At 42.7% G+C, this 14,775-nt stretch overlaps 1 protein-coding gene across 3 annotated transcripts in view; it reads left to right on the forward strand.

The window, feature by feature from the left end:
* The first annotated feature begins 1,846 nt into the window (after nucleotides 1-1,846).
* The window catches only part of RBM44 (RNA binding motif protein 44), a 44,968-nt gene continuing 32,039 nt past the window's right edge, over nucleotides 1,847-14,775 (forward strand). For 2 of the 3 annotated variants that reach the window (XM_054477337.2, XM_054477338.2), the window contains exon 1: nucleotides 1,847-2,407. Coding sequence is in view for 1 of the 3 variants with exons in the window: in XM_054477339.2 (XP_054333314.1) it covers nucleotides 2,528-2,535 (8 nt within the window). In the remaining 2 variants the exon portion in view is untranslated. Of the gene's footprint in view, nucleotides 2,536-14,775 lie in introns of all 3 variants that reach the window. The other variant, XM_054477339.2, reaches the window with a different exon arrangement.

A 14,775-nucleotide genomic window follows, 5' to 3' on the forward strand; every position in this document is an offset into this window, starting at 1 on the left:
GCTGAGGTCACTTAAGTGGGAATGTTTCTTCCCCTTGCAGTAGCAGGAGCCTTGGTGTGTCCCATGCAAACAGCCCATTTGCCCTTCAACCCGCCTCCCTGCCAACACCCGGCAGCCCCTCCTGCCACCTGCTCAGTGGCTTGCCTGTAAGCACAGCATCACTGTCCGGCACAGCTTACCTTTTCTGTAGCCTGGTGACACGTGATGTCTGTGCTCAGCCCGTCCACTCATAACACAACATTTCATCTCTATTCCCTGAATCCCAATAATCCTCCCTAAGGAAAGCATGATCACTGTCTTTGATGGTTTGAAAGGTTGATATATGAAAGATTTGACTCTTTCTGTGTTGTACCCACCCACAGGGTGGAGAGGAGACCAACAGTGAAATGAGCATTTGGCAAATGGCTGTTCACAGAGGAATTTCTCAAAATTCTAACTGTGGTGGAGCAGTCAAAGGAGAAACGCCAAGGGTCTAGAGTAGAATGTGGTTTCCAGCTGTCTTGACATCAGAGCTGCCGGCCCACAGACACACTTCCAGAGCCACCCCTTCCAGGGTCACCATGGCCCAGTCCTGCTCCAGATGCCGTCTGCCCAGCAGCCCAGGGGAGAGTGTCCAGCCTCCTAATGTGAGCCTCAATCTGAACCCCTTTCTATAACAGAGGCCAGACCTCATAATCTCATCAGCAGCTCTGGCCTGCTGCTGCTGTGGCCGCCCTCTCCAGCCACTGGCGTTAACTTCAAATGACATAGGGATGTCCAAATGAAATCCACTGTAAAAGGACAGGCCATATCACTTTAAAATACACTTGAAAGCACTTTCGGTAATGGCAAGATTCGCGATAAGTGTATTACATCATCCCAAGATCCATGCTCACGGTCCACTGTCCACCACTGCACCCTCAGCCCCTGGCCCCTGGCAGGCCAATAGCAATCTGCAGAATAAATGAATGATGAATGAAGTGCATTTCAGAGGCTGCAGCCTCATTTGAGGGGATAATTTGGGGGTAGGCGCAGTTTTAGAGCCCCTCCTCTATCTGCCACCTATCCAAAGTCCTCTGTGGCCCAACAATCAAGTGCATGTTTAGACCAATAAGCAAATGAAGCCACCTGCAGCTCTATCCTGTCCCCACCCCTTCAGGACTGTGTCATTTTATACAGGTTTAAATTCCCTATCAAGGATGAGACTAGGCACAAAACATGGGGGGCGGGGGAGGGGATGCAAAAACTCAGTAATCTTTTAATGCAATATTTTAAAAAATCGAAATTAATGCAAAAAATCCATAATAAAATATTCAAATTTAATTTAATTTTATTTATTTTGAGACGGAGTCTTGCTCTGTCATCATCCAGGCCGGAGTGCAACGGGGTGATCTCAGCTCACTGCAACCTGCGCCTCCTGGGTCCAAGCGACTCTCCTGCCTCAGCCTCCCGAGTAGCTGGGATTACAGGTCCACCACCACGCCCGCCCGGCTAATTTTTGTATTTTTAGTAGAGACGCGGTTTCGCCATGTTGGCCAGGCTGGTTTCGAACTCCTGACCTCAGTTGATCCACCTGCCTTGGCCTCCTAAAGTGCTGGGATTACAGGCGTGAGCCACCGCGCCCGGCTCAGAATATTCAAATTTTGAATAAAGACAGGACCAGTAACAATGTACCCTGTGGAGCCATTTTAAGAGTCTGAGGCGAAAGGAAAAAATAGGACTGAATTTTTTCATTACTTTTGACTTTTTTTAGAGACTGCATTAAAATATTATTTATCTTGATTGCTATTTTGGCAGCCTCTGAAATCCCGTGCTCGTGGCAAATGCCTCGCTGGCCTCACCCTAGTCGCGGCCCGACCCTGCTAACGGTATTTCTAGAAGATGGGCAGAGGACAAGCCAAACCCCGCGAGGGACCACAAGACCTGGGAGACAGTTCGGCAAGGAGGCCGGGCCCCTGTCCCGCCTCTGAGGGCGGAGGACTCGGCCTGCACCGGACCCAAGCGAGGGGCAGTCTGGCCTCTGCTGGCAGAAGCAGCGCTTCCAAGTATTTTCATATGGTGGCTTTGCAGAGCTGCGCGGTCCAGACGACGGTTTCAGGCTGCAAAGCGGGAAAGTCTTGGGGGCCGCTCTGCGCTCCAAGACACGCCCACAATCTCTTCTACGTCGTGCAACATTCAAGTAGGAGGCCTCCTTCCCGCGCTTTCGCGCCCACAGGCTGGGCCAATCACAGTGCCGCACTTTTCATACTGCCCAACAGGCGGTGGGCGGGCCGCCGGTGACCGTTACCCGACAGGCGCCGCGGCTGCTCCGGTGGCGCCACTGGCTCGGAGGCTGCTGCGGAGAGCGGGGCGCTGGCCCGTGGAGGCGGCAGCGGCGGCGGCTATCTAGCGGCTCCGACGTGCGACGGACAGAGACGCGGAGCGGCAGGTCGGGCGGCGAGGCCGGCGAGGGCGAGGCCATGGGCTTGAGCGGTTGGGGTTGGCGAACCCCGCGTGTGGCCGGTCCCGGCGGCGAGGCCCGTCCCGCTGAGGCACGCGGGGACTCCGAATGGCGATGTAGGCGAGGCCAGCGAGGCGGGCGGGGGACTGGCGCGTTCCTCGGGCAGCACTGGAGTTCCGGCGACACCGCAAAAGTCGGTCTCGAAGGAAGTCGCAGGGCCGGTCTCCCAAACTTGGTTATGTCCCCGGGGAAAGCTAGAAATTCGCACATATGCTTATTCTTGCCGCGGAGACTGATGGAGCCTCTGCTGCGGGGCGGGGACTCTAGCGAGAGGGGGACGCGAAGTTCATTCCGTACTCAGGCGTGTGTGCCCCTGACCGACGCATAGGACGCCCTGGAGGACGGCGCCAGCTCCTGACCTAGTGTGAGGTGCCCGGACGGTTTCCCTAAGAAGCGCGTATTTAAGATGAGATCTGAAGTTGAGCGTGAATTGAAGGTGGGGTGGGGGGTGGGCAGGCGAGAGAACGCACAGGGCCTGACTTTTTGCATTTTTTAAGTAGAGACGGGGTCTCACCGTGTTAGCCAGGATGGTCTCGATCTCCTGACCTCGTGATCCGCCCGCCTCAGCCTCCCAGAGTGCTGGGATTACAGGCGTGAGCCACCGCGCCCGGCCAGGGCCTGACTTTTTAAGGAAATGGAAAGGAGGGTGTATCTGGAAGACACAAAGTGCCAAGGTTAACACAGAGCCCGGACCGTTGTAGGGTTTTACAGGACTTATTCAGGTTTTAATCTGTCTGAAAACAGTGACAGTCCGTTGCTGAGTTTTAAGCAGGAGCGTAACTGATTCGATAAGCGTTTTAGAAAGATTATTCTGGCCAGATGTGAGGTGATTGCCTGCATAGCTGTGAGAGTCAGGAGTTAAAATTGACAAGACCTCAGGGATAAGGGAGGTGTCAAGGGCGAGTCCTGTGATTTCTGGTTGAGTTGTGGCAATACCATTCCCTGGAGTTTGGTGCACTGGAGGAAATAGTTTGGTAAGTGAGAACTCGAAGAAAATAATAAAAATGGGCATGTACCTAGGAGTGGAATTGCTGGATCACGTGGTTATCTTGTGTTTAACTTTCTGAGGAAGTGCCAGACTTCTCCAGAGTGGCTGCACCATGTTACATTCCCACCGGCAATGGATGAGGGTTCTGATTTCTCCATGACCTGCTCAACGCTGTTGTTGTTATTGTCATCCTAGTGGGTGTGAGGTGATAGCTTTTGGTTTTGATTTGCGTTTCCCTCATGACTTGGTAAACTGAGCATATTTTCGTGTGTTTATTGGCCATTTGTATATCCTCTTTGTCAAGTCATTTGCTCATTCTTAATATTGGGTTGTTTGCCTTTTTATTGTTCAGTTGTAAGAGTTTTTTTCTGTATTCTAGACAATAGACCTCTATCGCATACATGATCTGCAAGTACTTCTGTTATACTAAAATTTTCTCTTTGGCAAACGTTTTTAACTTTGGGTGTCTTCATATTTAAGAATGAAGCTTGCAACACACTGCAGATTTCAGTAAATGCAGATTTGAGTGTAGAATCAGATGTGAATGAGAATCCAGCTTGAGATAGTGTTGCTCTTCTCACCAATTTTTTTAAAATATGTTTTTAATTTAAAATTTTACTTAAGTAATTAATGCATTTTCTATGAATAAATTAATAAATATTTGAAAATGTTGCTTTAATTTCTAATATGGTAAGTATTGATGGATATTACCCAAATAAAAAAAAATACTCCTTGTGACTCTCAGTACTTTTTTTTTTTTTTTTTTTTGAGATGGAGTTTCACTCTCGTTGCCCAGGCTCGAGTACAACGGCATGATCTCGGCTCACTGCAACCTTCGCCTCCCAGGTTCAAATGATTCTCCTGGCTCAGCCTCCTGAGTAGCTGGGATTACAGGCACCCACTACCACGCCCAGCTAATTTTTTGTATTTTTAGTAGAGACGGGGTTTCACCATGTTGGCCAGGCTAGTCTCAAACTCCTGACCTCAAGTAATCCACCCACCTCGGCCTCCCAAAGTTTTGGGATTACAGGCATGAGCTACTGTGCCCAGCTGGGGTTCTCAAAACTTTTTAAGAATATGAAGAGCTGGCTGGGTGCAGTGATTTATGCCTATAATCCCAACACTTTGGAAGGCTGAGGTAGGTGGATCCCTTGGGCTAGGAGACCATCCTGGGCAGCATGGTGAAGCCCTGTCTCTACAAAAAAGTTATCCAGGCGTGGTGGTGCATGCCTGTAGTTCAGCCACTTGGGAGGCTGAGGTGGGAGGATCACCTGAACCCAGGGAGGTTGAGACTGCTGTGAGCTGTGTTGCTACCATAGCACTCCAGCCTCCAGCCTGGGCAAAAGAATGAGACCCTGACTTAAATATATATACACAATATTTTGAACAATCAAATGTATCAAATATATATGTATTTGAATTATTTTGGCCCACTGCAACCTCCATCTCCTGGGCTCAAGTGATGCTGCCACTTCAGCTTCCCAAGTAGCTGGGAACACAGGCTCGCACCACCATGCCCAACTAATTTCTTGTATTTTTGTTAGAGACAGGGGTTTCACCATGTTGCCTAGGCTGGTCTGGAACTCCTGAGCTCAAGTGATCCACCTGCCTCTGCCTCCTAAAGTGCTGGGATTACAGGTGTGAGCCACCGCACCTGGCCAGACTAGTTCATTTTTATACATAATAATTCTAGTTATCTTATCATCTAAGAAGAAGGAGTGTCTCTTATCTTGGAGCCATTCCATATTTGTCCTCTTAAATTGGGATGCTCTATGCCCTTCTCTGCTTCTTCTTAGCCTGGCTAGCCCCTACTTGACCATCATTTACTTTTTTGATAAGTTTTTCCTTACCTTTATTAATGCAACCATGCTATACAATTATTGTCTACTTAACTGTCTTATTTAACCCCAATTGTCTTATTTAACTTTGTGAATCCCAAAGTAGGTACAGGGTATATTTTTCTTGGTCAGAATTTTAGTTTTTAATTGCTTTTTTTCCTTTTTTCTAGCAAGGATTTCAACATAAAATTAATTGCTTTTTAAAAACAACTAGCAGTTTGAAAAACTCCAAATATATTTTTGAGCATGTTACATTTTATCCTTTCAGTCAAAATCAATACCAAAGGAGCCCTACCCCCAATGGCTAGCTCTTACTCATCATTCAGATCTGAGGTTAAGTAACTCTGAAAAGCCTTCACTAATCCTTAGACTAGGTTAAGTCTTGTATATTTCGCATACCACCTTATGTTTCTCAAAATATCCAGATGGTCGGAATTTCTTAGGGCAGGGGTTCCCAACCCCCAGCCTGAGCTCTGCTTCCTGTCAGATCAGCAGCAGCATTAGATTCTCATAGGAACTCAAACCCTGTTGTGAACTGTGCATGTGAGGGATCTAGGTTGCGTGCTACCTATGAGAATCTAACTAATGCCTGATGATCTGAGGTGGAACAGTTTCAGCTCGAAGCCACTACCCTACCTCCAATCCTCTGGTCCGTGGAAAAATTATCTTCCACAAAACCGGTGTCTGGTACCAAAAAGGTTGTGGACTGTTGTCCTCGCGTATTGTTTCTGGGCCCCAAATTAGGCTATTGAATCTATATTTTTAATGAGTGCCCCAAGTGATTCTTACATCAGGTAAGTTTGGGAAAATGTACTCTAAATTTATAGAAGATTTATGTGCATCCATCCCCCTTTTGGAAATTGTATGCCTGTTGTGCTTCATAGAGCCAGTGACTGATCACCTCTGTGTCCTCAACACTTAACATATAACTTAGAAAACAGGCTCAGTCATTATTGAATAATATATTAAAGAGTGATTCTCCAAAGAAAGGTATTCATCCCTGAAACTGGAAATGTAATTGCTTGGTAATAGGGTAGACATATGTTTAACATCATTAGAAATTGCCCGGTTTCCAAATGGTTTTAACAATTTGTATTCCCTCAAGCAATGTATAAGAATTCTAGTTTGTCCACATCCTCACCAATATCTGGTGTTAGCACTCTTTTTAAAAGCCATTTTAGCCAGGTGCAGTGGCTCATGCCTGTAATCCCAGCACTTTGGGAGGCCGAGGCAGGTGGATCACTTGAGGTCAGGAGTTCAAGACCAACCTGGCCAACATGGTGAAACACCATCTGTACTAAAAATACAAAAATTAGCCATGTGTGGTGGTGCGCACCTGTAGTCCCAGCTACAAAGGAGGCTGAGGCAGGAGAATCACTTTGACCTAGGAGGTAGGGGTTGCAGTGAGCCAAGATCACACCACTGCACTCCAGCCTGGGCGACAGAGCGAGTCACACACACACAGTCTCTCTGTCTCTGGGTGACAGAGCGAGACACACACACACACACATACTCTCTCTCTCTCACACACACACACACACACACACACACAAATTTTAAGCCATTCTAATGAATGTGAAGTGGTACCGTGGTTGTTTAAATTTGCATTTCCCTGATGAGTAATGATGTTGAGCATGTTTTCATACCTATAAGCAATTTAAAAAATCTATTTGTACAAGTTATTTATATAATCTGAATAAGTGTCTTCTTTTGGATATATGGATTGTGAATACTTTATTCCAGTCTTTGGCTTGTGTTTCCATTTTTTAAGTAATGTCTTTTGATGAGGAGAAGTTTCTTAATTTTGCTGAATCCCAGTCAACAACTTTTAAATTAACACCTTTTGTGTTCTAAGAAATCTTTGCCTATTCCAAAGTCATGAATATATTCTGTTGTGTTTTGAGAAGCATTATAAATTTGGTTTTCACATTTAAAAATATGACTCATCTCACTTTTATTGTGGTGTGAGGTGTGGGTCCAGGCAATTTTTCCCTCTAGGTAAAAATCTAGATAGTAGAAATCTACTTGTGCCAGTACCATTTATTGAATATGCCTTAGACTTTTTTTTTCTTTTTTCTTTTTTTGAGACAGAGTCTTGCTTTGTCACCCAGGCTGGGGTGCAGTGGCACAATCTCAGCTGACTGCAACCTCTGGGGTTCTCCTGCCTTAGCCTCCCAAGTAGGTGGGACTACAAGTGTGTACTACCACCATGCCCAGCTAATTTTTGTATTTTTAGTAGAGACAAGGTTTCACCATGTTGGCCAGGCTGGTCTCAAACTCCTGACCTCAGGCGATCCATCCTCCTCAGCCTCCCAAAGAGCTGGGATCATAGGCGTGCGCCACCACGCCTGACCAATACCACATTTTCTTTATCCGGTCTACCATTGATGGGCACCTGGGTTGATTCTATGTCTTTGCTATTGTGAATAGCACAGTGATGAATGTACAAGTGCATGTGTCTTTTTGGTTGAATGATTTATTTTCCTGTGGGTATATACCTAGTAATGGGATTGCTGGGTCAAATGGTAGCTCTGTTTTAAGTTAAGAAATCTACAGAATGTTTTCCACAGTAGCTGGACTAATTTACATTCCCACCAACAGTTCCCCTTTCTCCACAGCCTTGCCAGCATCTGTTGTTTTTTGACTTCTTGATCATAGCCATTCTGGCTGGTGTGAGATGGTATTAATTTTATTGTGGTTTTGATTTGCATTTCTCTGATGATTAGTGATGCTGAACATTTTTTTATATTTGTTAGCTGCTCATGTTTTCTCTTGAGACGTGTCTGTTTATGTCCTTTGCCCATTTTTTAATAAAGTTGTTTGTTTTTCACTTGTTGATTTGTTTCAATTCCCTATAGATTCTGGATATTAGGCCAGAATCTATAGGTAGCAGATGCATAGTTTGCAAATATCTTCCCCCATTCTGTAGGTTGTCTGTTTACGCTGTTGATAGTGTCTTTTGCTGTGCATAAGCCCTTTAGTTTAATTAGGTCCCACTTGTCTTTTTTTTTTTTTTCTGCAATTGTTTTTGGGGACTTACACATTCTTTGCCAAGGCAAACCCGCAGCCAACATTATACTGAATGGGCAGAAGCTCGAACTATTCCTCCTGAGAACTGGACAAGACAAGGATGCTCACTTTCACCACTCTTATTCATTGTAATACTGGAAGTCCTCGCCAGAGCAGTCGAGCAAGAGAAAGAAATAAAAGGCATCCAAATAGGAAAAGAGGAAGTCAAACTGTCTCTGTTTGCAGACTATATGATTCTATACCTAGAAAACCCTATAGTCTCTGCCTAAAAGCTCTTAGATCTGATAAACAACTTCTGCAAAGTTTCAGGTTGTATCAATGTACAAAAACCAGTAGCATTTATATACACCAACAATGACAAGGCTGAGAGTGAAATCAAGAACACAATACCACTTACAATAGTCCCAAAGAAAATGAAATGCCTAGGAATACAGCTTACCAGGGAGGTGAAAGATCTCTACAAGGAATACTGTAAAGCACTGCTGAAAGAAATCAGACAACACAAATAAATGGAAAAACATTCCATGCTCATGGATAAAAAGAATAAATATTGTAAAAATGGCCATACTCCCCAAATCAATCTACAGATTCAACACTATTCCTATGAAACTACCAACATTATTTTTCACACAATTAGAAAAAACTATTCTAAATTCATATGGAACCAAGAAAGAGCCTGAATAGCCAAAGCAATGGGAGAAGGACTCCCTTATTCAATAAATGGTGCTGGAATAACTGTCTAGTCATTAGTCATATGCAGAAGATTGGAGATAGACCTCTGCCTTTCACCATATACAAAAATTAACTGAAAATGAATCAAAGATTTAAATGTAAGACGTCGAGGCCAGGTGCAGCGGCTCAGGCCTGTAACCCTAGCACTTTGGGAGGCCAAGTTGGGAGGATTGCTTGGGCCCAGGAGTTTGAGACCCGCCTGGACAACATAGGGAGACCCTGTCTCTACAGAAAATTTTAAAATTAGCCAGGCATGGTGTTGTGCACCTGTAGTCCCAGCTACTCAAGGGGGTAGGTGGGGGAGTGCTAAGGTGGGAGGATCATTTGAGCCTGGGAGGTCAAGGCTGCAGTAAGCTCTGATGGCACCACTGCACTCCAGCCTGGGTGACAGAACAAGACCCTGTCTCAAAAAAATTAACAACAACAAAAAAGTAAGACCATGAACTATAAAAATCTTAGAAGACAACCTAGGAAATACTCTTCTTGACATCAGCCTTATTTATTTCTTCTTGTATTCATTTTGGAAGGTGGTTTTCAAGGAAGTTTGTCCACCTGAGTTGTAGAATTTGGCAGATAAAGTTGTTTATTATATCCTCTGTCATTTTAATGGCTGTAGATCCCATAGTAATGTTCCTTTACTATTCATGACATTGGTATTTTGTGTTGTCTCTTTTTCTTTGATAAGTCTAAGAAAGGGATAAGAAGGGTTATAAATTTTGTCAGTCTTTTTAAAGAAACAATTTCTGGTTCTATTAACTTTTATCTATTCATCTATTTTGTTTACTTCTCCTCTTTTATTATTTCCATCCTGCTTTCTTTGGGCTTAATATTCCTGCTTTTTCTAGTTTCTTAAAATAGAACCTGTATGAGAAAACTGTTATATGACACAGTGTAGGACTGTGATTTCTGAAAGAAAGGAAACACCCAGCGTGAGTCCTATGATGATAGCCTGGCTTCCTGCCTGGAAGCACATTGCAGACCATGGAAAAAGAACAAGAACTTCAAGCAAAGCAGAGGTCTCCCTGAGTTGAGAAAGAGATTGGAGTTCAGAAAGGCTAAGGCGTTAGAAATTGCAGGACAGTGTTCCTGAGAGAAGGGAGATATATAGAAGAAAAGCTCCAGAAATCTGCAGGGGGACTCTCCCTTGAGACTTGTCAAACACTAATATGTGTATTTGTAGTTACAGACTGATGAAGTTATCCCATGCCTTGACCTTAATGTATATTTCTTCTACCCAGAGCATTCTGCTCAGAAGTTGCCCACCTGGCAAGGAGTTTTGAAAATGGGTGGGGGGGGTGGTGCAGGGAGTTTAGTAAGTCCCACTCTCACTGCCACAATATCTACTTTTTAATATTTCTCAATTTTATAAGATTGTTATCTTTTTCATAAATTCTCTAAAACTGCATATTTTCATTTATAAGTAGCTAAACGTATCATTTTAATAGTTTGTCTTTAAATCAAGAGATTTCACTTCTGTCATGTAAGAACTTCATTTAAGTTTTTAATAATAAGGATAACGACAGGCTAAGTAATTCAGGCCTCTTACTCACTGAAGGCAATTTAAACACCTAGGGAAAAAAAAAATTTGAGATGGAGTCGTACTCTGTTGCCCAGGATGGAGTGCAGTGGTGCAATCTTGGCTCACTGCAACCTCCACCTCCCAGGTTCAAGTGATTCTCCTGCCTCAGCCTCCCTGGTAGCTGAGATTACAGGCACCTGCCACCATACCTGGCTAATTTTTTATATTTTTAGTAGAGACGGAGTTTCACCATATTTGCCAGGCTGGTCTCAAACTCCTAACTTTAAGTGATCTGCCACCTTGGCCTCCCAAAGTGCTGAGATTACAGGCCTGAGCCACTGCGCCCAGTCCTGGAAAATTATTTTTTAAAATCTTCTCAAAAGCATCTGAGAACTAGTCAGATAAGAAGTTACCAGGTCACAACTTGCAAAAGAATGGGAACCTTAAGAAGTAAGCCTAGCATTACAAACAACTTTTGCCCTGAAAATATTTGCAAATTTAGAAGAAATGATTTGAGAGGATAGGCTGTGCTTTTGACAGCCTTAGGGCAGTAAGAGGACAAAAGTCAGAGTCTTCGGGTGATCAGAGGTGAGACCCAAGGAATAGATTATTTGGCTTGGGATCCAATGTGCTTAGGATACCAGAGGGCTGTGCCTTACAATTAAAGTAAACCAGTCCTTCCTCAGACTATACTTTTCTGGGTAGCCTAGAACATCTCAAATTTCAGTTAGAGTGAAGAGATTCCAGATTACTAATTCCCTATGGCACCTAGAAGTAGCAAACAAGTTCTCTCTGAGGGACAATAACATCATTTTTAGGTTCAAATTATTTATATATACAACTTATCAAATATAGTTCTAGAACATAATTAAAACATCACCAGACATCCAAAATGACAAGACATAATGAGTCAGAAAACAATAATAGACAATACAGACAGATCCAGAGAGATTCCAGTTACTGGAGTTACTAAATACGGACTGCAAAATAACTATATTTACTGTCTTTCAGGAGAAAACAGCCAATGTTAAAAGTTTTACTACAAATCATACATTAAAAATGGCATTACAGGGCCGAGTGCAGTGGCTCAGGCCTGTAATCCTAGCACTTTGGGAGGCTGAGGTGGGTGGATCACTTGAGACCAGGAGTTCGAGACCAGCCAGAAATGGCAAAATCCCATCTGTACAAAAAAAAACAAAGATTATCTGGGCATGGTGGCTTGCACCTGTAGTCCTAGCTACTAGGGAAGCTGAGGTGAGAGGATCACTTGAGCCTGGGAGGTCAAGACTGCAGTGAGCCATGATCGCCCCACTGCACTCCAGCCTGGGTGACAGAGCAAGGCCCTGTCCCCTCACCCTCTCCCCCCCAAAAAAGCATAACAGAAAAAAAAAAAAAACTAGGTAAAAATTATAGAACTAAAAATTTCGGGTAAATTAGGAACTCAGTGGATGGGTTTCACATCAAAATTAGTTAGAACTATAGAAGGAATTTGTGAAATGGAAGGTTAAACTATCCAGACTAAAGCATGGGGAGACAAAAGGATGGAAAAATACAGAAGCAAGGTAAGAGATGTGACAGATACAGTGAAAAGGTCTAACATAAGTTCAACTGGAGTCTTATAAAGGCAACTACTTCTAGAAATCCCCAGTATTTTATAAACATTTTCCATATTATAAATAAAGATCTACCTCTTTTGTTTTTATAGGCTGCATGATAGGTATTCCATTATATTAAAACGCTATACTTTTTGATGCAATCCCCTTGGCTGTTTTAAAATTTGTTACTAAAAAATAATTCTTAAGTGAACATAATTGTGCATATCATCAAACATATATGTCAGCTTTCTTCCATAGGAATAGTCCTAGAAAAAGCATTTCTAGGTCAAGGAATATGTACCCAACATTGCCAAATCATCTTTCAGAAGGTTGGAAGAATTTCAGTTCTCATTATATATGAATGTCCATTTCATGACCCTTAATAATACAATATATGATCAGCCTCTACCAATTGATAATCAAGAATCCATCCATTTTAATTTACATTTTTGACAGTAATTAGTTTATATATTTTTTAATATAGTTGACTCTTTCAAGTCTTATGAATTGTCCAAATATAACTTTCATATATTTTTCTTTTGGTATATTACTAGTTTTCAGGAGTACTTTATGCATTAGGTCTATTACCTCTTTGTTTGAAATAATTTTCCTGAGTTTATCATTTTGTTTAATCTTTTTCTTGGTTCTAATTATTTTTTAAACTTTTATCTTGACCCCCCGACTGTCTCCTTTCTTTGTTTCCCTTTACAGCAAAAAATTTGAATGAAATGTGTATACTCAGTGTCTCTAGTTCTTTGTTTTACTTGTAAGTCTACTCCAGACAGGCATCTTTCAATATTCCATATCTGTATCTATTGGTCTTTCTCCTACATATTGCTCCTTCTCACTCTCCTTTGTTGTTTCCTCTTTATCTCTTCAACCTTTTTCAACTTTGGAATGCCTCAGCGCCTAATTCTTGAGTCTCTTCTCTGCCTGTTTCTATATTCAAGCAGTAGGTAATTACATTCAAGTTCATAGATTTAAATCTGTATTCTGATGATTCCCAAATTTGTATCACTAACTAGGTCAGTGCTATTCACTAGCAATACAATACAAGCAATATATGTGATTTTAAATTTTCTAGTAGCCTCATACAGCGGCTCATACCTATAATCCCAGCTACTCAGGAGGCCGAAGTGGGAGGATCACTTTAACCCAGGAGTTCGGGGCTGCAGTGAGCTGTGATTGTGCCACTGCACTCCAGCCTGGGTAAAAGAGCAAACCCCTTCTCTTTAAACAAAACAAAATAAAAAAAACTTTTTGACTGAAGAATAAATCAAAAATGGCAAACCTTCATGATAACATTCCAGCCCTTTTATTATTCTTAAAAAAGAGGTGAAATTATTTTTAATGTTTTATTTAACCCAGTATATAAAAAATATTTCAACATGTAATCAAATAAAATGTTAATGAGATGTTATATGTTTTTCATACTAAGTCTCTGAAATCTGGTGTGTATTTTACACCTACAGAACATCTCAATTCAGATTCACCAGATTTCAAGTGTTTAATAGCCACGTGTGGCTGCTGGTCAAAGCAGCTCTAGGTAATTTTGCTGATCTCCAGACCTTTATATCTCCATTTGAATGTCAAATAGATATCTCACAATTAACCTGTTTCTCTTACAATGTGCATTCATTTTAACAAAAACAAATCCTCTTGGTTTGAACCTCAGTAGATCCAGTTTCTAGTCACTTTTTATCTCCTCTGTTGCAGTCACTGTGGTCCCAGCTATCACATCCTGACTGGCTAGGTATCTGCATGGTTGTTTTCTTCTCTTTCAGTCATTTTTCCAAGTCTCACCTTATCAGAGAAGTATTCCTTTGTTACTGGCCAGGTCCAGGTCTGTTATGCCGATGCACAGTAAATCAATCACTGTAACACGAATTTTGCAAAAGAGAAAAGATTTATTTGCAAGGGCATTGAGCAAGGAGGAGGGAGGGAGAAGAGCTCTCGAGTCTGCCTCCCTGAAAAAGATAAGGCTTAGGGATATTTATGGGTTAGGAAAGTAGAGTGGTCTAAGGCATGAGGAAAGGTAATTGGCACGGAGGAAAAAGGAAGTAACAGGTTTATTCTGCACAAACCTAGCCAGAGTTCATGGCATTTTATAGGATGCTTAGGAGGATCTGAGGGTGGCATTTTTGGCCCTCCAGCATCAAAAGGCCACCTCTCGGGCATTTGCATTGGCCCAGTTGAAGGGTCTGTGGTCTCAACCAGTTTGAATTGGACAGGAGCTGGCCTAAGTTTCTGAAAAACCGAAGCAACCATTACTGTGGTGACCTTTGAACATTATCTATAAAGTGGCCAGGGAAGGTTAAGTTTGAACGTCACAGCCTTCAGCTACTGCAGCCTTCAACTTCCAAAGAAAAGGAAAAAAATGACAAGACGCAAGCTACCAAAGGCAAGCAGGGCAGGCAGACCTGATCAAATTAACCCCTCAGTTTCACCTGGACTACCTTATTTAAAGTATAAACCTCTCCTCCTCACATACAAATACATATCCACAAAAATCAGTGTTCCCTTATCCCTTCGATGCTTTGTTTCTTGTGTTAATTTTTAAGGAATTACTGTTTCTTTTTTTTCCCCTTAATACT

The sequence above is a fragment of the Pongo pygmaeus genome, chromosome 11, assembly GCF_028885625.2.
Source record: "Pongo pygmaeus isolate AG05252 chromosome 11, NHGRI_mPonPyg2-v2.0_pri, whole genome shotgun sequence".
In the NCBI taxonomy this organism is placed as follows: Eukaryota; Metazoa; Chordata; class Mammalia; order Primates; family Hominidae; genus Pongo; species Pongo pygmaeus.